This window comes from Podarcis muralis, chromosome 13 (genome assembly GCF_964188315.1).
Source record: "Podarcis muralis chromosome 13, rPodMur119.hap1.1, whole genome shotgun sequence".
Lineage (NCBI taxonomy): Eukaryota > Metazoa > Chordata > Lepidosauria > Squamata > Lacertidae > Podarcis > Podarcis muralis.
Genome location: NC_135667.1, coordinates 13,211,703 through 13,237,444, shown reverse-complemented (window position 1 = coordinate 13,237,444; position 25,742 = coordinate 13,211,703). Strand labels below are relative to the sequence as shown.

The following is a 25,742-nucleotide window of genomic DNA, read 5'->3' as shown; positions in this document are numbered from 1 at the left end:
TCTCCCTGAAATCTGGCAGACCTGATATTCAGAAGCATGAGTCTCCTGCCTGCCAACTTCATTTTATTTCAGTTCCAAATTTCAAAGACATCAATAGCAGAATAGAAGGAAGGACACTAGTTGCAAGAAATAATGATACCCAAAACCCAAATCCCAGATTAATGAAACATTCTTTGAAATTATGAAATAAAGGGATTATGAAGCTATTTCAAAATCTGAAATAGAAAGAGAATGATGAACATTTTTGTAGTGCTCATTCTTTCCCTGGTTATTTGTATGCAGAAACACATGCATGCTTATCAATTTTTTTAAGAAAAAAAGAAGGAAAACCGTGGGTTAGATGTGCTGTGGGATTTATTTGAGCTCTAAGAGGAGATAATCCAAGACTGGTGCTACTTTACATATTCACTTTTGCAGCCATAAGCATACAGCCAGGAAATGGATGCATCGTACTCTGCAGGATTCCAATGTAAGATCAAAAATGGTAAGTATGGACCTGCACTAAGGCTCAGTCCCTTGAAGGAATTTATCTTCCAGGAGGAGAGGACAAGGCGAACTCCTCTGTAATCAACTAAATATTCTGTAAAATGTTCTCCTGATTTGCAGAATATTTCCTCCCTTTTCTGCACAACCAATGAAGTATATTCAATGTCATTTCTTTATTCATTTTCCTCTTTCATGAGAGCCCTCTGTCTAATTTCCGTCAAAACTGGCAGACTTGGTATTCAGAGGCAGGAATCTTCTGCCTGCCAACCCTGCTCCATTTGGATTTAAAATTTAAAAGAAATCAATAGCAGACTAGACTCTAGTTGCAAATTTGAATTTCCAAAAAACAAAGTAACAGATCCTGACTTTAACTAAATATTGAGGAAAAATTATCAAATGAAGGAATTTGAATCTGAAAGAGAAAGATAATAATTGACATTTTTCTTAAACAGATCATTTCCCTGATTATATGCATGCAGAAACAAATGCATGCATTTAACAATTTTTCCAAATGAAAAAGAAAAGCCCTCAGAGAGAGGTGCTAAGAGATTTAGTTGAGCCCTAACAGCAGATAACCAAAACTGGTGCTATTTTACATGTTTACTTCTGCAACCATAAGCATACAGCCAGGAAAGGTTTGCATCTTACTCTGCATGATTTCTATGTAAGATAAAAAATTATAACTATTGGGCCGGCACTAAGGCGCTGTCCCTTGTAGGCATTTGTTTTCCAGCAGGAGAGGACAAAGAGGACTCTTCTGTAGCCAGCTAAATATTCTGTAAATTGAAAATATCAGAAGCCAACCACTAGGATCTTTATGGCTTCTGGAAATTTCCACATATGCCATCAGTTATAGGGCAGGTAAATTTTGAAAATGGATTTGTGGGCTGAATTAGGACCTCTTTTAAGCCAAATTTGGCCTGTAGGTTAAAGGATAACCCACCACTGCCTGAGGAAGTGGCAGTCCCAGAAGTGCACCCCTTTGAGTTTCAGACCAACTACCCACAAAATACTAGGGGAAATGAAGTGATTCATTTTTGGCATATTTAGGAATATAGGGAACTGTCTTATGCAGAGTCAAATTGTTGATCCGTCCAGCTCAGTATAATCTACACTGGGAACGACTGGGCCTGAGGGGAGTTGAAGTTCAGAAACATCTGCAGGGAGCCAAAGGTTTTGCATGGACAGGCGGAGTCCCCCAAACTGTTGATTCCCAGGTAAGATCCTTGCCCTATTGTGTGGGCAGGATGGTCCCTCCCCCTACCTGGCCTGATTACTTTGGCAATGCCTCCCTAGGTGGAATGGGGCAACTGGCTGAGGTAAGCGGAGACCTCCAGGTATCCCACCTGGGGAAGGCAAAGCCAAGCCTGTGCTAATGGTGCCGCGTAGGGTCCCGGGGGCTGCGCACGACCACACAAAGGGCGTCCTCCATTTAATGTGGGGCGTGGTCATTCCCACACCTGGCGTATACAGACTGATAGCTGCTTTCAAGGGTTTCAGAGAAAGGGTCTGCACCTGAGACCTTCTAAATGTGAATTATATGTGTTACCATTATGTTTAGGTCCTTCCCCAAAGTAAGGAAAGCAGGTAAAGAGAAACACAGATGGTGAAGAACAAGAGCCTGGACAGAGACAATTTTAAAGTACCACAAACCAGAGGAAAGAATTGGCAGCCTATTGGTATGTTATTTGGGGTTAAGCAGCAGCTGGTGGCAATGGGACATAAGTAGGTGGGTTAGAATCATCAGTAAAAGCCAGGTCACGGCAGTACAATACGTCATCCTTGCCCAAACCCAGCTTGTATTGCCAGAAATAAATGTTGGTATTTGGAGGCAGAGTGAAGTTGACTTTTTCAGAGACTTCAGTTGCATCGCTCCATGTTTCTTCTGTGCTGTCAATACTTTTCCCGCCATATTGAGCTGACAGGGAGAATTGTGCTGCCAACAGTAATTTTGTGAGACCTCCTGCCCCAACTGTAACACTCGAAGATACACGCCAGTTGTGTTCCATGCTGTGCATCTCTTTCTTCTCATATCCAACCTTCTTAGTAATTTGCTGTTCCCAAGCAACACTTATTTTGGCATCATTTCTGATGGTTTTGACAGACTGCCACACACCAAATGCTTTACCATGATTTATAGACACGCCTCCAGGGAGGAAGTTGAGCACATTAGCATGGAAGGAAATTGTGGAAGGGTTTTTACCCAGCATGTCTTCGACTCGGTAAAACTCAACTCCCCATTTGTTATTTGGTTTCACAAGGTATATTTTGTCCTTGATTCCCCAGTAATACAGACCGTCTTTGAGAGTTGCGTAAATAGTAGATTCAATGGCATTTTGGTCTGTCTGCATATTGGTGACACGGCGGTACCACCCCCTCTTCTTGAATATAATGAAAAAGTACTTATCAAAGGAGAAGTAATGGTCTCCGTTTTGGCAGTTGCGATGGAGAGTGTAGGTCTTACTATCACCGTCAGTGTTCAGGTTGGTTACTCGGCGGTAAGAGTTCCCCTTGATGATGTAAAAAAAGTCATCCTTATCGGCCAGATAGTGGTCTCCACCACGGACAGAGTTGTGCAGACCAAATATCTCCAGGTCTTTGCCTGCATGGAAATCAGTAGATCTCAAGTAGCAGCCCAGGTCTGAACGGACAATGTAGTAATACTTGTCCACACCACAGAAATCAATTCCTTTAGTTTTGCTCTTGGGAAGTATTCCATGGACCTCTTTAGAAGGAAGAAAGACATGGCTAGTTAGTTCTCTCATTTGGTTAATTGTTGTTCAGGGTCCTTGCACCAACTTACCACAATGCATATTCCTTAGAGAAAAACCTGTTTTCGCATCTAGTTAGAGCAAAAGCCAGTCAGAAATTGAATCACCTGGTATAAGTCAGGCAAAGATGATATTTCTGTGCCATCCTCTAAATGCCCTCCTGCAGGACACTCCATTCTATTCCGTCTCCTGTGTGCTTTCCATTTCCCACACCCTCAACAGTCAGTCAACATTCTATGGCAATTCAGCAAGCTTAGGACTCACTGTGTTGTTTTCCCTCCCAATTAATTACGCCAAACCACACATTCCTGTTATTTGTACTGTGAGAACGTTGGATATTCTGTTGGCCTCTTGATATTTTCTGATTATTTGTGCACAAATTGTGCTATTTCGCTACAGGATCTATGACATTCACCTCTGAGATAACATCACTGCTTTGATATTTTTTATGAAATAGCAGTCTATAAGTTTTTTAATTAAAAAAAAAACCTATATAAATTTAAAGGCTTTCCCCCACCCCTGCTCTAGACACTAATGTTCTGTTGAAAAGAAACCATTACCAAGTGCAAACTGTTCAATACTCACCAACTGGAGCTAGGGCTGAAAGCCCCTGCTCACATATGCAAACCAGGAGGAACAAGAGGATTTGCTCCATCTTTCTTCTACTTAGTGCTCTGAAGTGCTGCAGCCATTTATTAAATAGCTGGTGTGAGGGGCTGTAGAGGTGGGTCCTGAAAGATCCTGGCTAATCACATGGGCACATAACACACCTGGTCTTGTGGATCCAGATGAGCCGCATTTCCTGGCTGCTTTCCAGGTCCAAAGGTATGCAGAATTTTATTGGAAGAGGGCAGACAAACAGGACCCCCTCATAGCAAGCATACCTCTGTTTAAGACCAAGTTGGAATGCTGAGAGTAGCCTCCCACAGAGCATCCATGGGGTTGCCCCTTGATATTTCTGCATTCCCCACTAGTCACATGGGAAATGTTGCCTGTGGTCCCTTGCAGATGACCTGTTTGTTGAGCATACATTCTCTCTTGCCTCCTGCTTCCAGAAGGGTGATGGCCCAATGGCAGGGAACCTGCACTACATGTAGAACATTCCAGGTTCAATACCCAGGATCTTCACATAGGGCTGGAAGATGTCCTGTGTCATCTAGTTACTTAACTCACTGGCTTCAGGGATGGGACATAGATATGCATTGTATAATTAATTCACTTTTTCATAAACTCAGGTAATCCAAGTCACCTGGCTATGGTTCTATGCACCAGTATTTACTGACAGGCATCTGTTGGCCACTCCGAGAACGGGAAGCTGACCTATTGTGGTTGATCCAACAGGGCTCTTCTTATGTTCTTCACTGGTTTAATAAATAATAAAAGGGGAAAAACCAGCCAAAGACCAGATCCTGAAAATGAGAGACAAAGCAAAAAGCTGTAAAATCAGTTGCGAGAAAGCAGGGAAGATAAGCAGGGGAATTTCAGGAGAAGGTAGCAAAACTAGTTTTTTTATGAGTGGCTCATGCTTAAGATTTATAACATTTTGAAAAATGTATGTTGCGGCTTGGGGGATGTCCCTCCGTTGACCAATAAATTCATCCATGGGGCAGAGATCAAGTATGTCATTAACACATTGACCTGCAGAGGAACGTATACCAGACCTTCATGGTTGCAAAACAATTCTGTTGTCTGCTAGGTGCAGAGATCTGTATCCAAAGTCCCTGATGTTTTGGAAGCACCCAAAGAATGGCTACCTGCCCTAAAACAGGGTTTGACTAAAAGCAGGGCTTGCCTGCCCATTAGGCCATGTGAGGAGACTACATCATGTGTCAGGATTTGCCCAATCCACGGCAGCGAATCTGACCCCCAACTTATAAGTGCCGTTCCCACTTAGATATTTCTCCAGCTGCATCCCACCCCTCTCCTACTGTGGCCTCAGCCCTTTAGATATTTGAAAATGGCTATCATATCTCGTCTCAGTCTCCTCTTATCGGGGCTAAACATGCCCAACTCCCTCAACCATTGCTTATGAATCCTTGACTTCCAGAGCCTTCCCCATCTTGGTGGCCTTCTTCTGCACCTCTTCCAGTTTATCTTTTTCCTTCTTATATTGTGGTGCTCAGAACCGGACACAGTACACCAGGTGTGGTCTGACCAAGGCAGAATAGAGCAGTACTATTATTTCCCTTTATCTGGACACTAGACTTGTTTTGATGCAATCAAGAATAGCATTAGCTTTTTTTTGGTGCTGCATCACACTGTTGACTCATGTGATGACTGTGGTCGACCAAGACACCTAAATCCTTTCCCCATGTACTACCGGCAAGCCAAGGACTTCTTCCTTTGAACATTTGGACATTTGGACTAAAAGTAACAACCCGTGAGTAATACGGAAATTGTACTTAGAAAAGGGAAAATTTTTCTTTGGATTTGGCACGATCGGGGAAGGCGCAAAGAGGAAGTCCGTCTCCCCGCCTTGTAAACAATTTAAAACAAGGACTAGATAACTAAGGTTGAGAGAACATCTTCTTTTTGGGTAGATAAAAGTAATTAATTTCACGTTTTGGCAGTAAACTTTGCTGGAGGATAAAAGTTAACTTTGAGAGTGGAAGAGTCACCCCCCCCCCCTCAGGACGAGGGAATGATCCGTGAGAGAGCCTGTTGAAGAGACATAGAAGATTTTGACAGCTGTCAAACTAGCTGTCAAAGTTGGGGGGAAAAGAGAACTTTGTTTCTGGTGTCTTTGCTGGTTAGATTTGTTACAATCTGGATATAAATTGTTGAAAATAAAGAAGAACAAGTTAATTTGACTTTTGGGTTGGAACTGGAATGAATACTAAGTAACCAGAATCCCTCTAGAGGGGGTTCTGGGACATTACAATGGCTGCAAGTGGAAAAATACTGATTGAATTGAATAGGACTTTCTTTCTCTTGGGAAAGTTACAAGAACAAAGTGATGTTTTGGCTACAAGGGTTACAACACTGAATGAAACAGTAAATAAACTGAATCTGGAAGGGACTTGACTCAATTCTTTGCAACTGAACAAAAAGTCTTTGTAGCTGAACCAAAAGTCTTTGCAGCTGAACAAGAAAAGAAGTCTGAGAAATCTGAGAAAGTGGAAAAAGAGATACATGATGATCTGGAGGGGAAGGAAGGAGGAGCTACAATGTTGCAGATGATCAAGGAGAGCCAGAGGCCTGTTAAGATGGATATAAAGGAAAATAAGATTTGGATGATGAAAATCTGGTTTGAATTGAAGAATGAAGAATGGAGAGATCTCCTTATGTGGAGATCTGAAGACCTATGGATTACAAATTTGACCAAGGTGGAAGCTGGAGCTTTGGGGACATTTGGACTTAAAACAAGCAAGAAACAAGATTTGGGCTCCACTTTTAAATATGGAGGTCTGGCTGGAAGAAAAATGGACATTATTGGGACAGAGCTTCTCCGAGAGTTGGTGTTTAATATAAAGGACGATAAAAAAAACCGGCAGAGAGGAACTGAGAGAGAATTAAGAGCCTAGGAAGTGAGATCTCCAGGCTGATAGCAGTTAGACTGATGGACATTTGTTGGGGATCGAAACCGGGAAAGGGGGGGTGAGGTTTGGGAATCCAAAGGGTGTACAATTATATTTTGTCTTTAGTTTTCTTTTTATTTTTGTGTGATTTTGTTACTAGCATAAAAATTGGGGAATTCGTGGAAGGGAATTGGGGTCGACCTTAGAAAAAGATTTTAAGATTGATGTTTATAAGTCAAAATTGGCTATATAAAATGAACTAAATATAATAATGAACTAAATATAATAAGGTTAAAAATTAGGGATAAGAACTTGTTGAACTAAAAATTGGAATTGGAATACAAGAAGGGGAGGCGTGGGGAAGTCATGGAAATAAGTTATTGAAAATAAGGTTTGTAAATGTTGAATGTTTTTTCTTTTTTAATTTTTCTTTTCTTTTCTTTTTTTCTTTGAAAATTTTAATAAATATCTTTTTTTTAAAAAAAAAACAAATATCTAAAGGGCTGTCACATGGATGATGGAGCAAGCTTGTTTTCTCCTGCTCCAAAGGGTAGGACCCAGACCAATGGCTTCAAGTTGCAGGAAAGAAGATTCCAACTAAACATCAGAAAGAACTTTCCGACAGTAAGAACTGTCTGACAGTGGAACAGACTCCCTTGGGAGGTTGTGGACTCTCCTTTCTTGGAGGTTTTAAAGAAGAGGTTGGATGGTCATCTTCCATGGATGCTTTAGCTAAGATTCCAGCATTGCAGGGGGTTAGGCAAGATGACACTTGGGATTCCTTCCTACAATACAATTCTGTGATTCTATGCTTTAATCGAGGACAGGGGTGCCTGGCGTGTTCTGGTCCATGGGGTCACGAAGAGTCGGACACGACTAAACGACTAAACAACAACAACATGCTTTAATCACTCCCGGGTCTCTGACCCTCGGACTCTTGGCTTCCTGACTCCTGGTTTCTGGACCCCCATTCCTGCTCCCATCCCACCATCTTGCTCCCAGTCCTGATGTCCCCGGTCGGGACTTCGATCATCCGTGAACCAGACTGTGACAATAATAAGAATTACTATTATGTATCAGCAGGGTTGACATGGGGGTTTGCAGGAGAAGGTGGAATTATCCCAAGGAACTGAAAGCAGAAATTGGGCTCTCAACAACAATAGATGAAAACTGGAGGGGAGCGGGAAGAAATGCGGTTGTGTACCTAATCTCCAGCACCTCGCAGTACAACTTTTTGTTAATATACTTGTTAATATAATTTCTCAGTATGAAGTTCTGCTAATAAATACATTGTATATCTTTTTTCTTTATAAGCAATGAATGCTTTAAAAATACTGCTGCAAATTACTCCTTGAAGAATACTGAGGAACGGGTAAGAATAAAGCAAAATGCTCAGTTTCTAGTGAACCACTGAGGTCTCGGGATGCTGCAAAGCATTGGGGCTTAACAAAAAATAATAATCTCTAAAATATATAAAACCATTGCTAGAATGGGAGTCTAAAGACGAATCTCCTGTTGTTTTTAAGCTACACCAAACATTATCTGGAGCTCTTCACAGTGATTAATTAGACTTTAACTGGTTGCTGTTGTTGTTTTTGAAATCATTTTCATTGCTTTTAAAAATACAAAGTACAAATAAACAGAGGGGGGGAAATATCTATATAAAGAGATTATCTGAATCTCAGGACTTCCCCCCATCCCCTCCATGGGGTCTTGTTTTAAACATCTACTACTGCATATTCATCCGTACTCTAATTTTTATATCAACCATATTATCCATAGTAATTTTTACACTACAGTGAAATAAAAAGCCTGCTTCTGTTTCTATCTTTCCGATTATTTTATAAAGTTGTTATCCTCTTGGTTTCTGAGTTTTCCAGTCAGTTTTGCCATCTCAGCATAGTCCATCAGCTTGGTTTGCCATTCTTCTCTGGTAGGGACTTTAGCTTCTTTCCATCTCTGAGATAGTAGCATCTGGGCAGCTGTTGAAAAGTCTTTTCTGTTCCTCTGGTATGTTAGTACATGTAATTCCTAATAAAAAGGCTTCTGCTTTCTTAGCAAAAGTTATTTTAAGCAATTTTTTTCCATTTCATTATATATCATCCCCCAGAAACTTTTGTTATCTTACAAATCCACCACATATGATAAAAGGTACCTTCTTGGGGGGGGGGGGCGCTAGGGGCGCATTGGAAGATGGCTGACAATAGCATCTCTCCGGCTCACACGAGGTAATTAAGAGGCTGATATGGGAGTATGCAGCCTCCCTTGTTACCCCAAGGAAATGGGGAACACTGCCTTGCCTGCAGTTGCCACAAATCACCCCCAGATTCAAAAGAAGGGGGTGAGGCCACTAGGCACACAGCCCTTGTGGGAGACGGCTCTCCCTGAAGCTGTCTCTGATCGTGCGTCCGAGTTGCAGGAGCTCAAAATAAACAATTAGCGAGAAGCAAATGCACATATTTCGAGTGAAGATCAGGAGATAAGACTGCTAATTAAAGTGATTTCTGTGAAGTGGAGCGACAGGCTGGATTCAACAATAAATCAAGAAGAAGATTCATCAAAGGATCAGTATGTCGGAGCGGGAGTGAAAAGGGGGGGGGACTTTTTTTTTTCCTGTGAGTACCCAATAATGCTCCCCCCAAGAAAGAACCGTTGCAATTACTGATTACAAGCAGGATGATTAAGAACTGTGTGGAAATAAATTACAAATCAAAGACATGGCTTGTGGGAACATTGGGAAAGGAATGGAAGCTCTTTGTGACGCAGTTATAAAAAGAGATTTGTGATGGCAGGCCTGGCCACAGGATGATCGAGGGGGAGGAGGACCATGGCTTGTTATTATACCGGACTGTGAGTTTGACCTGGCAGGGCCCCCTGAGAAAATTGAGGAGAGACTGGCAGGCCTGTGGAAATTAATGGACAGACTTTGGGAATGTTTTGTACGGAGGTGCGGAAATGGCGTCTGTCTATCTTGATATGGCTCTTGGAGGAGTGTAAAATCCACACAGGATATAACAACGTTTGTTTTCAACCCGCTTGTGGAGACTACCAGAGAACACAAAGAAAGGAATATATGATACCAACAAGAAGATGAGGAAAATAACAAAGAGAAGATTGAACAGAACTGTGAATACTATTTGGACAGAACTGTGTACATTAAAGCAGCAGCAAGAGAGATGTTTGGATCCCTTTCTGAGCTCGAAGCATGGGTACCCCCAACAAAAATTTAAAAAATTGGCTGTGTAATTTGGAATTAATGTGATTTGGAATTAATGTGATTTGATTGGCCTGTTAATAAAAATTATTTGGAAAAAAAAGATAAAAGGTACCTTCTTTTTCTTTACCTTTTCAGCAGATATCAGTACTTCTCCTATACATTTTTGCTAACTTAGTAGGAGTCAAATACCACCAGTACATCATTCTCATATAATATTCTTTCAATGTACAACATGCCATAAATTTCAAATCCAATTTCCAAAACCTTTCCCAATCTGCCATCTGGATATTATGTCCCAAATCCTTTGCCCAGTGTATCATTCCTGAATAATGGAACATTATTTTCTAAGAAATCTTTTTGAAATTTTGGTATTTCACAAATAAAACCTTTCTTTTTATATATCTTAAAAATCTCATTGATTGGTGAAACTGTAGCCAATCTGTTAGTAAATCCCTTATCTCATTATAATCTTTTAGATTCACCTGATGTTCTTCTCTGGTTAACAGCTCACTATATGTAGACCAATTACTTCTCATATTTGAGTTTTTCAGCAATATTGCTTCTAAAGGGGAAAGCCACCAAGGTGTTTTTTTGCTCTAATAAATTGGTTGTCTTATTAGATGGTTCTGAAAGTCTTTATACACCTTGGCTTTTTCATACCATAAGTATGCATGCCACCCATACCTATTGACACGTCCTTCCAAATCCAATATATCTGCATTTTTCAATATTATCCATTCCTGGAGCCAGCAGAGACAGGACACCTCATAATATAGTGTTAAATCTGGCAATGTGAAGCCCCCTCTTTCTTTAGCATCGGTTAAGAATTTATATTTTATTCTTGGTCTCTTCCCCTGCCAGATAAATCTAGAAATATCTTTTTGCCATTCCTTGAGGCTTCCTGTGCTGCTGATCACTGGTATTGACTGGAATAAAAATAGCATTCTTGGCAATGCATTCATTTTTATAACTGGTATACTTCCCCCAAAAGAGAGATTCATCCTTCCCCAAATTTCTAAGTTTCTCTCTATTTCTTTCCAAGTATTTATGTATCTGTCTTTAAATATATTAATATTTTAGATGTCAGCCATACACCCAGATATTTAACTTTCTTATGTATACCTAGATCTGTAAGTTGTTGTAAATCCTTTTTATATTGTTCTGTCACGTTCTTCACCAAGGTCTTAGTTTTATTTTTATTTAATTTAAAGCCTGCTACCTGTCCGAATTCTTGGATCCTCAACAGAACCTTTGGTAAACCATTCTTATGGTCTTCTACAGTAATCACAAGGTCAGACCTTAACTGTTAAGATGGGGTACATCAATCTGGGAATGCCGCCCATTTAAAAGAAGGAAATATCTGATCCTAAACCTCTATGGCTTGCAGGATAGCTTTGTGGGAAGAACAGGCTAAGGAGGAAACTCTACACAAATCCAGAGCAGAGTTCAGTGTGGTGTAGTGGTTAAGAGCAGTGGACTCATAATCTGGTGAACCGGGTTCGCTTCCTCGCTCCTCCACATGCAGCTGCTGGGTAACGTTGGGCTAGTCACACTTCTTTGAAGTCTCTCAGCCCCACTTACCTCACAGAGTGTTTGTTGCGGGGGAGGAAGGGAAAGGAGAATGTTAGCCACTTTGAGACTACTGAAGGGGAGTGAAAGGCCGGATATCAAATCCAAACTCTTCTTCTTCTTCTTCTTCTTCTTCTTCTTCTTCTTCTAAAACAGTGGGATAGTCCTTTGTATACAACCTTCCAACTGGTATAAAACATATTGTTCTGCTTTCCTTTGGACCACATAAGTGAGGTGCAATATGGGGGCAGGGGTGAGTACGGAGCAAAGCCACAGCTCTCTGATTGCAAAAGGCCCTTGGAAACTGCCCTTCCTTTCTCCTTGCAGATCAAACCAGGCAGCTCTGCAGCTGGTGAAGGGTGAAATTGGTGATAGCGGGGGCTTAGAGGAAATAAGAACAGCCATGCAGTGGGGTGCCGGGGACATAGCTGTTCTGCTTTTGTGCACCAGAACCTGGGGGGGGGGGGAGAGAACTTGGGAATTCCTGGACCTTGATATGCCACACTACTCAGTTTCCCTCCCTGCTAGGCAAGGGAAACCAAGGTATAGAAACACCTGCATTGCACAGGGTTGGAATAGATGAAGGGCCTTCTGAAATGTCTCAAGGTAAATTCCAATACACTTGCTTTGATTTCACAGTGAATAACTATAATCTGCCAAGTGCCAAGAAGAAGAATTATGGAGTTGGAAGGGACCGCAGGCATCATGCAGTTCAGCCCTCTGCAATGCAGGAATTACAACTAGAGAGTCCCTAATCAATGACCATCTAACCGTCCAATGGAGGAGGTTCCACTGACGAACGCTTCTTACTCTCAGAAATATGAAAGTTATCCATTCTTTGTCAATAGTTGCTGAGAAGATTCTCAGTGGATTTTTCCAAGCAAAATTGACCCAGCAACCATTGACAGAGACTGAGTCATGTTATCCTGACTGGCAGAATTTTTCCTCCCTTTTCTGCTCAGACAACAGAAGTGTATGCAATGTCTTCTCTTTATTCATTTTCCTCTCAAATGGGACCCCTCTGTGCAATCTCCCTGAAATCTGGCAGACCTGATATTCAGAAGCATGAGTCTCCTGCCTGCCAACTTGATTTTATTTCAATTCCAAATTTCAAAGACATCAATAGCAGAATAGAAGGAAGGACACTTGTTGCAAGAAATAATGATAACCAAAACCCAAATTAATGAATCCCAGATTAATGAAACATTCTTTGAAATTATGAAATAAAGGGATTATGAAGCTATTTCAAAATCTGAAATAGAAAGAGAATGATGAACATTTTTGTAGTGCTCATTCTTTCCCTGGTTATTTGTATGCAGAAACACATGCATGCTTATCACTTTTTTTAAGAAAAAAGAAGGAAAACCGTGGGTGAGATTTCTGCCATACCCCACCTAAAAAGTAATGGATGTTCAGTCCATTCTGATTCTTGGAGCTTTAGACTTTAGGAATATAGGGAACTGTCTTATGCAGAGTCAAATTGTTGATCCGTCCAGCTCAGTATAATCTACACTGGGAACGACTGGGCCTGAGGGGAGTTGAAGTTCAGAAACATCTGCAGGGAGCCAAAGGTTTTGCATGGACAGGCGGAGTCCCCCAAACTGTTGATTCCCAGGTAAGATCCTTGCCCTATTGTGTGGGCAGGATGGTCCCCCTACCTGGCCTGTGTGGGCAGGATGGTCCCCCTACCTGGCCTGTGTGGGCAGGATGGTCCCCCTACCTGGCCTGATTACTTTGGCAATGCCTCCCTAGGTGGAATGGGGCAACTGGCTGAGGAAAGCGGAGACCTCCAGGTATCCCACCTGGGGAAGGCAAAGCCCAGCCTGTGCTAATGGTGCCGCGTAGGGTCCCGGGGGCTGCGCACGACCACACAAAGGGCGCCCCCCATTTAATGTGGGGCGTGGTCATTCCCACACCTGGCATATACAGACTGATAGCTGCTTTCAAGGGTTTCAGAGAAAGGGTCTGCACCTGAGACCTTGTGAATGTAAATTATATGTGTTACCATTATGCTTAGGTCCTTCCCCAAAGTAAGGAAAGCAGGTAAAGAGAAACACAGCTCATGAAGAACAAGAGCCTGGACAGAGACAATTTTAAAGTACCACAAACCAGAGGAAAGAATTGGCAGCCTATTGGTATGTTATTTGGGGTTAAGCAGCAGCTGGTGGCAATGGGGCATAAGTAGGTGGGTTAGAATCATCAGTAAAAGCCAGGTCACGGCAGTACAATACGTCATCCTTGCCCAAACCCAGCTTGTATTGCCAGAAATAAATGTTGGTATTTGGAGGAAGAGTGAAGCTGACTTTTTCAGAGACATCAGTTGCATCACTCCATGTTTCTTCTGTGCTGTCAATACTTTTCCCGCCATATTGAGCTGACAGGGAGAATTGTGCTGTCAACAGTAATTTTGTGAGACCTTCTGCCCCAACTTTGACACTTGAAGATACACGCCAGTTGCGTTCCATGCTGTGCATCTCTTTCTTCGCATATCCAACCTTCTTAGTAATTTGCTGTTCCCAAGCAACACTTATTTTGGCATCATTTCTGACGGTTTTGACAGACTGCCACACACCAAATGCTTTACCATGATTTATAGACACGCCTCCAGGGAGGAAGTTGAGCACATTAGCATGGAAGGAAATTGTGGAAGGGTTTTTACCCAGCATGTCTTCGACTCGGTAAAACTCAACTCCCCATTTGTTATTTGGTTTCACAAGGTATATTTTGTCCTTGATTCCCCAGTAATACAGACCGTCTTTGAGAGTTGCGTAAATAGTAGATTCAATGGCATTTTGGTCTGTCTGCATATTGGTGACACGGCGGTACCACCCCCTCTTCTTGAATATAATGAAAAAGTACTTATCAAAGGAGAAGTAATGGTCTCCGTTTTGGCAGTTGCGATGGAGAGTGTAGGTCTTACTATCATCGTCAGAGTTCAGGTTGGTTACTCGGCGGTAAGAGTTCCCCTTGATGATGTAAAAAAAGTCATCCTTATCGGCCAGATAGTGGTCTCCACCACGGACAGAGTTGTGCAGACCAAATATCTCCAGGTCTTTGCCTTCATGGAAATCAGTAGATCTCAAGTAGCAGCCTAGGTCTGAACGGACAATGTAGTAATACTTGTCCACACCACAGAAATCAATTCCTTTAGTTTTGCTCTTGGGAAGTATTCCATGGACCTCTTTAGAAGGAAGAAAGACATGGCTAGTTAGTTCTCTCATTTGGTTAATTGTTGTTCAGGGTCCTTGCACCAACTTACCACAATGCATATTCCTTAGAGAAAAACCTGTTTTCGCATCTAGTTAGAGCAAAAGCCAGTCAGAAATTGAATCACCTGGTATAAGTCAGGTAAAGATGATATTTCTCTGCCATCCTCTAAATGCCCTCCTGCAGGACACTCCATTCTATTCCGTCTCCTGTGTGCTTTCCATTCCCCACACCCTCAACAGTCAGTCAACATTCTATGGCAATTCAGCAAGCTTAGGACTCACTGTGTTGTTTTCCCTCCCAATTAATTACACCAACCCACTCATTCCTGTTATTTGTACTGTGAGAACGTTGGATATTCTGTCGGCCTCTTGATATTTTCTGATTATTTGTGCACAAATTGTGCTATTTCGCTACAGGATCTATGACATTCACCTCTGAGATACCATCACTGCTTTGATTTTTTTTAATGAAATAGCAGTCTAGAAGTTTTTTAATTTAAAAAAAACTATATAAATTTAAAGGCTTTTCCCCACCCCTGCTCTAGACACTAATGTTCTGTTTAAAAGAAAACATTACCAAGCGCATACTCACCATTTGGAGCTGGGGCTGAAAGCCCCTGCTCACATATGCAGACCAGGAGGAACAACAGGATTTGCTCCATCTTTCTCTTCTTAGTGCTCTGAAGCGCTGCAGCCATTTATTAAATAGCTGGTGTGAGGGGCTGTAGAGGTGGGTCCTGAAAGATCCTGGCTAATCACGTGGGCATATAACACACCTGGTCTAGTGGATCCAGATGGACAGCATTTGCTGGCTGCTTTCCAGATCCAAAGGTATGCTGAATTTTATTGCAAGAGGGCAGACAAACAGGACCCTCTCATAGCAAGGATACCTCTGTTTAAGGCCAAGTTGGAATGCTGAGAGTAGCCTCCCACAGAGCATCCATGGGGTTTCTCCTTGATATTTCTGCATTTCCCACTAGTCACATTGGAAATGTTGCCTGAGGTCCCTTGCAGATGACCTGTTTGTTGAGCATACATTCTCTCTTGCCTCCTCCTCCAACAGGGCTCTTGTGATGTTCTTCACTGGTTTAATAAATAATAAAAGGGGAAAAACCAGCCAAAGACCAGATCCTGAAAATGAGAGACAAAGCAAAAAGCTATAAAATCAGTTGCGAGAAAGCAGGGAAGAAAAGCAGGGAAATTTCAGGAGAAGGTAGGAAAACTAGTTTTTTATGAGTGGCTCATGCTTAAGATTTTTAACATTTTGAAAAATGTATGTTGCGGTTTGGGGGATGTCCCTCCGTTGACCAATAAATTAATCCATGGGGCAGAGATCAAGTATGTCATTAACACATTGACCTGCAGAGGAACATATACCAGACCTTCATGGTTGCAAAACAATTCTGTTGTCTGCTAGGTGCAGAGATCTGTATCCAAAGTCCCTGATGTTTTGGAAGCACCCAAAGAATGGCTGCCTGCCCTAAAACAGGGTTTGACTAAAAGCAGGGCTTGCCTGCCCATTCGGCCATGTGAGGAGACTACATCAGGTGTCGGGATTTGCCCAATCCACCGGGCAGCGGATCTGACCCCCAACTTATAAGTGCCGTTCCCACTTAGATATTTCTCCAGCTGCATCCCACCCCTCTCCTACTGTGGCCTCAGCCCTTTAGATATTTGAAAATGGCTATCATATCTCCTCTTATCGGGGCTAAACATGCCCAACTCCCTCAACCATTGCTTATGAATCCTTGACTTCCAGAGCCTTCCCCATCTTGGTGGCCTTCTTCTGCACCTCTTCCAGCTTATCTTTTTCCTTCTTATATTGTGGTGCTCAGAACCGGACACAGTACACCAGGTGTGGTCTGACCAAGGCAGAATAGAGCAGTACTATTATTTCCCTTTATCTGGACGCTAGACTTGTTTTGATGCAATCAAGAATAGCATTAGCTTTTTTTGGTGCTGCATCACACTGTTGACTCATGTGATGACTGTGGTCCACCAAGACCCCTAAATCCTTTCCCCGTGTACTACCGGCAAGCCAATTGTCCCCCATCTTATATTTGTGCATCTGGTTCTTCCTGCTTAAGTGTAGAACCTTTCAGAAAAGACTGAGAGGAGATATGATAGCCATCTTCAAATATCTAAAGGGCTGTCACATGGATGATGGAGCAAGCTTGTTTTCTCCTGCTCCAAAGGGTAGGACCCAGACTAATGGCTTCAAGTTGCAGGAAAGAAGATTCCGACTAAACATCAGAAAGAACTTTCTGACAGTAAGAACTGTTTGACAATGGAACAGATTTCCCTTGGCAGGTTGTGGACTCTCCTTCCTTGGAGGTTTTAAAGAAGAGGTTGGATGGTCATCTTCCATGGATGCTTTAGCTAAGATTCCAGCATTGCAGGGGGTTAGGCAAGATGACCCTTGGGATCCATTCCAACACTACAGTTCTGTGATTCTATGCTTTAATCAGGCATTGCAGAAAAGAAAGATCCAAGGTTCTTTCCTCAACATCTGAAGGTGGGGACAGGAAAAAGAATCATACCTGCAAAGCTGGAGAGTCATTGCCTGTCAGTATTGATTGTGCTGGCCTGGATGGACCAATGGTCTGGCTTGGTATGAGGTGTTTCCCTATACTTCTGAGTGCATTTATCATCTGAATGAGTATCAACCATAGCATTCAACATGATAAAATAGCCACTAGCCACCAAATGATTACAGGATGTAGATAGCTTATATTTAATGGGTGCAAGTACAGTGTGTACCTGTTACTCACAGCTAAATAATGTACTCTTCAGAGCATAGAATGCAAGTTTCTAAGGCTGTAATCCTATCCACACTTTGGGCGAGTAACATAGCTGTCAACATTTCCCTTTTTTAAAGGGAAATTCCCTTATTCTGAATAGGATTCCTTGCAAGAAAAGGGAAACGTTGACAGCTATGGCGAGTAAGCCCTATTGAACGCAAATGAGGCTTACTTTTGCATGGAGACACTTATCCAAGCATTTGTTAAACTGATTTCCTGGTGTGTCTACATTTCTGGAGGGGAGAAAGCTTATGATCTTTTTGCTAATGTGTGCTTTGACCCTAGTAGATAGGAGCAGTTGACTACTCTCATTCCCACTAATTGTGGTGGATAGGCTCTGGGTGTCCTTCATTGTGTAGACACGTTATTAATTTTTTTTATATTGAGAAATTTATATAGCACTTGATTGTAAACAATGATAACTCTCATAGTCACACTCATTTTTAAAAAATGCTTGGTGAAGGTTTAAAAAAGCTAAACAAATTGAATACAAATACACTGATACAGAAGATTTTGGAGATTAATGTCCAACTGAAAGCAGTAAAGGAAAGGCGGAAATGGTAAATGCCGAGATCTGAATCCAAAGTCCCTGATGTTTAGGGAGCACCCACAGATTGGCTGCCTACCTAAAGACAGGGTTTGACTGAAGGCAGGGCTTGAGGCGACTACCTCAGGGCAGCAGATCTGACCCCCAACTCATAGTGCTACTCCCACTTAAATCTTCCTCTGGCTGCAGCCCACCGCTCTCCTTCTCTGGCCTTGACTTCCAGCTCAGCTTCTGACTCCTTCTTGATCAGAGGTCCCTGTGACGCAGCAATGTTGCTTGCTTTTCACTTTGCCAGTTCTGATCTTCAACCCCACTACTTTTGTGCTCTTTTTCTTCCGCTTTCTCCCTCTTTTGGCAAAGATCCCTTCTTTTCCAGCTCCATGCAAACTTTGCCTCCCCTCTTTCCCACCCCCAAATGCAAGCTTTCCCTCCACTCTTTTCATCCTCTCCATACTAACTCCCCTTCCCTCTTTGTTCCAGGGTTGTTGCAGTGGAAGGGGTTGCTGTTATTGATATAATTTTTTCTTTTTAAAAGCTCTTATGATTTATGAGGAAATCATTTGTTGTGCCTTTTTGATGTTTTATTGTTCATGACTACTTTTATTATGTTGTAATTGCATAATTTATTCATGTTGTAAACAAAATTCTGTGTCTGTGCGTGAGAGAGAAATCATGTCAGAGTTCTGGACTGCACTACATGTTCATGCGTCATACAGACTTGCTTTCTGAAAAACCTATAAAAGATTGATCTGAACAGAGATCGGGACTCCAGTCTGCTTGGGACTGAAGTCTGGCTGCAAGCATAAATAAAGGTGTTATTCCTCGAACCCCTGGTCTCTCTTCCTTTGTACTGAAAACTCCTGCTGCTTTACTACTACTACTACTACTACTACTACTACTACTACTACTACAAATACAAGATGGGTGACACCTGGCTTGAGAGCAGTACATGTGAAAAGGATCTAGGAGTCTTGGTTGACCACAAACTTGACATGAGCCAACAGTGTGACGCGGCAGCTAAAAAAGCCAATGCAATTCTGGGCTGCATCAATAGGAGTATAGCATCTAGATCAAGGGAAGTAATAGTGCCACTGTATTCTGCTCTGGTCAGACCTCACCTGGAGTACTGTGTCCAGTTCTGGGCACCACAGTTCAAGAAGGACACTGACAAACTGGAACGTGTCCAGAGGAGGGCAACCAAAATGGTCAAAGGCCTGGAAACGATGCCTTATGAGGAACGGCTAAGGGAGCTGGGCATGTTTAGCCTGGAGAAGAGGAGGTTAAGGGGTGATATGATAGCCATGTTCAAATATATAAAAGGATGCCACGTAGAGGAGGGAGAAAGGTTGTTTTCTGCTGCTCCAGAGAAGCGGACACGGAGCAATGGATCCAAACTACAAGAAAGAAGATTCCACCTAAACATTAGGAAGAACTTCCTGACAGTAAGAGCTGTTCGACAGTGGAATTTGCTGCCAAGGAGAGTGGTGGAGTCTCCGTCTTTGGAGGTCTTTAAGCAGAGGCTTGACAAACATATGTCAGGAGTGCTCTGATGGTGTTTCCTGCTTGGCAGGGGGTTGGACTCGATGGCCCTTGTGGTCTCTTCCAACTCTATGATTCTATGATTCGTCTACTACTACTACTACTACTACTACTACTACTACTACTACTACTACTAATCAAGCTGCAGGCTTGCCAAGTCATGTCTAGAAAGGGCTATATGCATAAACGTATTGCTCAAAGGACATCAAAGTGCAGTCTCCAGGCTGGTTCATCATTGCTCAGAGTTAAGGCACATGCTTTGCATGCATAAGATTTTAGGTCCATTCCATGCTATGCCCACTTAAAGGATTTCATATAGGAGACTGGGGTATGATCTCTGTTTGAAGCGATGAGCAGCTGTTGCTAGTTCATGGCTGATCTAGCCCTGCCGGGAAGATAATGCTGTGATGACCCATTGGTCCAACTCAATGAGATTTGTGACTTTGGAATGCTGACCTCTACAATGCCTTCCAAATTAGTGAATCTAAAGCTTGGGATGTAGTAAAGATGAAGATTGATAGCTTATCATGCCAGATGAACAGAGCTAGGCTGGCATACTCTTTCATAAGGCAAATATAGGTGATGTGATGCCACAGGAATAAAACAGTGATGGTTCTTCAAAACTCATCTCAGTAATGACAGGAAATAGCTATTCTGCCATGTGCGACAATGTTGCTAAATGAACACATCTGTCTTTCCCTCAACCCATGGGAAAGGCAATAAGTCTTTGTGTGAAAAAGAACAAAGTTTTGAATGAGGCAGAAGGAGAGAGAGAGAGAGAGAGAGAGAGAGAGAGAGAGAGAGAGAGAGAAGAGCTTTGTCCTGTGTGAGCATGTGATAAGAATTGAGCAGAGTGGGTTATGGCTATTGGAGTGCTGAAGCTAAGTTTCTCCACTTAATAAAGACAAATAAAGACTGCAGCTGGATTAGATCCAAGGAACACCTGGTTCAGCATACTGTCCTTACAATGGTCAACCACACTTCCCATTATGGGAGGTCCCCAAGCAGGACCTGAGTGCAACTTGGGTGTGATCAACCTCTGGAGTAAATGGAAAGTGTGCATGTTCCCCTCTCAAATGTACATACAAATGAGGAAACCTTTCTCCTCATGGCCAGCCTTCTGGGGCCTGCATGCAAGTGGGCCTAACATAAGCAGGCAGTACCAGACCAGGAGCACACACACACAGAGAGGCATACATGCATACATGCGGCACACACTCCACACATTATGTACTCTCACAGGCCTATATCCACACATACAGCTGAAGCAACTAACACTGATCTATGGCCCTTTTGCACAGACACCCATAGTAACCCTGCAGTCACTTTGAATGCTTTATGTTCTATGCCAATAGAACCCATCATCAATCCTGGTTGCTCAATACTCACTGTTTGCGGGTGGTCCTGGGGTGGGGCTGTGACCCCCAGCCTATAAAGGAAGGCCTGGAGAAGGAAGAGAATTTACAGTCCAGTATATTTCATTTCTGTGGTAATCAGTGAGAACAGCCCTTGAAGGTCATCAAGGTCATCAGAGGTCCTGGTCAGTCACATCTGCCTGTGACACATAAATGTTTGTGGATCTAGACGGATAGCATTTTATACCTGCTTTCCACATCAGTAAGGTTTTATATGAAGAAGGCAGGCAAACAAGACCCTGTTGTAGCAAACTTGCTAATACCAATCTGGAATGTTGAGCTTTGTTTCCTATAGAGGAGCTATATCATTAACCCTTGATCATCAACATTCTCCATTAGCTGGGAAGGACAACTAAAGAGAACAGGTGGGAAAACTTTTCCATTCCAGCTTTCATATTCCTCCCTTTTAGGGGCCCTGTGTCAGTGATGGGTGCTGGCATAGGCAAAGAGTGGATGCAGACATGGATGGGACTCTTAACTTTGTGCAGCAGCTTACAGGCCAGCCATGTAAATGTCATCTGCCCTATACAATTAAAGTAGTATCATACCACTATAAACAGTAATGACTCCCCCTCCACGAATCCTGGGAACTATAGTCCATTAAGAGTGCTTAGAGTCACTAAGAGACTCCCTCTCACAGTGACAATTCCCTGGGAAAATGCATTGATTGTTAAACTACTCTAGGGACTGTAGCATTGCTTGTCTTGATGAAGCACAAACCTAAGCAACAAGGGCCAAGATTGGTGCGGAGAGGGAGGAATAATGGAAGTGACACTGTGCAAGCAACTAACTAACATTAAAACACAGCCAAAAAAAATTATGTTGTTTTATTTTTACAATAACGAATAGGATTCAATAACTTGAATAGAATGAAAAAGGGTTGGAAAACAAGCAAAAAAGTTTGGTAGAGTACGGTGCTTGTATGATAAACTAAAGAAAGACAAGTTGAACAGATAAATAAGGATAGGACTGAGATTGATGGGGAAGAGGAGGAAACAGGGCTGGTAGAGTACTGAAGTAGGAAGGAAAAGCTGCCTCCGATGCCTTTCAATATGATTATAGTGGTACCTCAGGTTAAGAACTTAATTTCTTCTGGAGGTTCGTTCTTAACCTGAAACTGTTCTTAATCTGAGCTAATGGAGTCTCCCGCTGCCACCGCACCGCCACCACACGATTTCCGTTCTCATCCTGAGGTAAAGTTCTCAACCCGAGGTACTACTTCCGGGTTAGCGGAGTTTGTAACCTGAAGTGTTTGTAACCCAAGGTGCTTGTACCACTGTATATGCATTTCACAAGTAAAATGAATGCTCATAAGTGATGCTACATTTGTTTGAAGTCAGATTGGTTATGATGTCTCTTAAGTACAACAGTTCCTTTGACACATCTGCTTCCTTTGAGGCACCAGGAGGAGTCTACAGTTGAGCCTCAACTTCCTCATGGCTTCCTTTACCTCTTGGTTCCTCAGGGTGTAGATGAAGGGATTGAGGGCAGGTGTGACCACCACGTAGAACACAGAGGCCAGCTTGTTGGTGTGGGAGCTGGAGAAGGGCTTGAGATACACAATAGCACAGGGCACGTAGAAGAGGCAGACCACTGTCAGGTGGGAGCTGCAGGTGGAGAGAGCCTTCCCGCTGCCCTGTCTGAAATGGCCACAGAGGCTGGTCAGGATTGTGATGTATGAAAGGAGCAAGGCCAGAAAGCATGGCAGAGTTAGCAAGCTGCTGTTGACTACCATGAGGATCTCATAGGCATATGTATCCGCACAGCCCAGCTTGATCAGTTCTGGGATATCACAGAAGAAGTTGTCCAGGACATTGGATCCACAGAATGGTAGGTGGGCAATCAAGACCATCTGGATGGTGGAATGAATGAGGCCCCCTGCCCAGCAGAGCATGAGAAGCCTGAGGCAGCACTGGCTATTCATGATGACTGTGTACCTTAGTGGGTGGCAGATGGCCACATAGCGATCGTAGGCCATGAGGGTGAGGAGAAGCATCTCTGCACCACCGAAGACATGGAGGAAGAAGATCTGGGCCATGCAGCCCCCATAGGAAATGGTATGGCCACAGTTCAACAGATCTGCAGCCAGCTTTGGAGCAGCTACTGAGCTGAGGGACATGTCCGCAAGACTCAGATTGGCAAGAAATAAGTACATGGGGATGCGTTGTAGCTGTGTCTCAGACATCACAGTCACTATGATCAACAGGTTGCCCAGAATGACGATGGTGTAGCAGGCAAACACCATGGCAGAAAAGAAGATCTGGGAAGGGCGGGAGGCAGAGAAGCCCAGCAAAATAAACTCTGAAATCATGCTTCCATTCATGATGAGGGGTGATTCCAGTAGGAGAGACAGAGAGAATTGGCACAAGGTGGTAATATTCCTTCAGCCCATGTTCATAGGGACAACCCAATGCATTTTGCTGCCTGATGGGAAGGACATGAGGGCACCCCCCATTCCATGTGCAGAATCCGACTGAGCTGGCTGTTGAATCTCGTTTCAGCACTGGTGGTGGGGCAATATCTTCCACCAAATCTGAGGGGTGCAGGAGAACTTAAGAGATACAGAGCAGGAAATGTAGGGGATTCAATGGCAATCATAGGGTAGAATGAGTGCTACACCCTTTCATCAGGCTGCCTCACTTTGCCTTATGGGAGAACCTGTCCTTAGTCCTATCTCTTCTGTTTTATTCCCAAGTTACTGCATGCAACAAACTGTTTCAAAGAGATATTCATCTCTTTAAGAAAAAGACTCTGTTTAAAACAGCACTATACCTGAATTAGGCAGATTAATGAGTTTGCGGATTTACACCCCCCCCCCACACACACACAAACACACTCCTTTTGTTTCTGCTATGCATAAAGAGTTTGGGTAAGACTGTAGAGTGCAGAAAGCCAGTCCCTGACAGTAGAATATCACTTTTGATATGCCACTAACCATTTCAAGCATATATTTACAGTATTAAGATCTAGAAACTAGATTGTGAATGACAACTGAGATTTTTCAGGATGTCAAGTTCTGTGTCTAGCAAAATTTTGGAGTGCATACAACTAAGACTAGCCATAATATCGGGCACAGCAATGACCAGATCTGGTTTCCTCATTACTGGAGTTTCAGATGCAGATAAAAGCTTATCAGTTTTTTGTTTTTTGTTTTAAAAGGTGGGGATTTATGTATTTTTGGCAAGCGAGCTACTACTATGGTAGAAATGGTGGTGTTCTCTTCTGCTGTCCATAAAGCCCAGTTCTATTCATGTATCCTCAGAAGTAAGTCTCACTATGTTAAATGGACCTCAGCTCAAAGAAGTCTGCATGGTCCTGTTGTGTTCAACGACACTTTGGAATTTACATACTAAGGATTCTACTTTTATCATTCTTCTAGTTTTTCCTATTTTTATTAATTGTGTTGGTCTTTCTTGCTTGCAAGTCACTTTGGGAGCTGCAAATAGAAAACAGATCCAAAATCTCATTAACAACAACTTAAATTATGACTACGAATTCGTTATCATCATCATCATCATCATCATATTATAGATTTATAAACAATCCTGCATCATAAAATCTCAGGGTGGTTCACAGAGTAAAATACAGGGTAAAAACAATAATAAAGAAATAAAAATAAATTCCCATTGCTGGGTCAAGAAGAAGAGACATAGTCTGCAATCCTAAATCAACTTACCACAGAACTCAGCGGGATTTACTTCTGAACAGTATTGTGCTGATAACTATGATAGCAAAATGACTGGAGTCATGGCACTGCTAGAAATAACTACCATGGTCACTTTCATATCAATAGAAGGCAATCCAGTGTCCATACCTCCTTCAATCTCTGCTATCAACACACTATTCCAAGGCAATCCTGAATTCTCCAACTTTTGTGATCTTTTAAAAGTATCTAGGTGGACAAAAGGAGAAAGAGGGGGGCAGGAGGTTGGATGGATGGATGGATGGATGGATGGATGGATGGATGGATGGTGATTATCTCCAGGATTCATTTGTGGGGGTGGATGGTGGTGAGGAAAAACCGAGAACCTGAGTAGAGGGGGGTGGGAATCCTCCACGCAATTGTGAATATTGAGAATACGAGTAAGAATGAGCACTTTCCTCAAATTTCTCCCAGACCATTTTGAAGAGGTGGCATATCTCAGAGTTTCCTTTTATATACTCCTCCTGCAATAGATGTCTTTGGTTCCCACCCTATGTGACTAAACATGGATTAACTCTTCTTGATGCTGCTTAGCAGCCCAGAGAGAGTGTACTGGCTGCTGTGTGGTCCCAAATGAGGTAATTAAAAATCGAAGAGGATTAGAAGCTGTTTTAAAAGATCTTATCTGCTGCATAATATGTTGGCCTTTCCCGCCCCACTTGGGAGAAGATCTGATGCTAGTAAATATTGGTGTGTTTTATTTGTTTTGTGTCAGAACCCTTCAAGGGTCTCCAATGTTCCCATCTCATTTTCACAACAACTCTGTGAGCTAGCATGGCCCAAGGACAATAACCTACATAACCCAGTGGGCGCAGCATGACTGAGTTGGGATTGGAACTCACCTCTCCCTTAAAAATGAACCAGTGAGATGTGATGGAGGTTAGTGCATGAGGAGGAATGGGGCACTGTCCCACCAACCACAATCTGCCCTCAGCCAGCCTCCATGTGCCTCCATTTCAACTTCACA

At 42.6% G+C, this 25,742-nt stretch overlaps 2 protein-coding genes across 2 annotated transcripts; both read right to left on the bottom strand.

Annotated features, from left to right (window-relative positions):
• Positions 1-270: 270 nt before the first annotated feature.
• Positions 271-3,251, bottom strand: LOC144325202 (uncharacterized). The gene has a single exon (XM_077917783.1). It carries the CDS (start codon positions 3,249-3,251, stop codon positions 2,181-2,183), a length of 1,071 nt encoding a protein of 356 aa, XP_077773909.1. The 3' UTR covers positions 271-2,180.
• A 10,400-nt stretch (positions 3,252-13,651) lies between these two features.
• Positions 13,652-23,395, bottom strand: LOC144325201 (olfactory receptor 4Q3-like). The gene is made up of 2 exons (XM_077917782.1): positions 22,503-23,395; positions 13,652-14,393 (listed from the first exon to the last, which is right to left on the bottom strand). The coding sequence occupies exons 1-2, from the start codon at positions 23,393-23,395 to the stop codon at positions 13,712-13,714; spliced, it is 1,575 nt and encodes a 524-aa protein (XP_077773908.1). The 3' UTR covers positions 13,652-13,711.
• Positions 23,396-25,742: the final 2,347 nt, after the last annotated feature.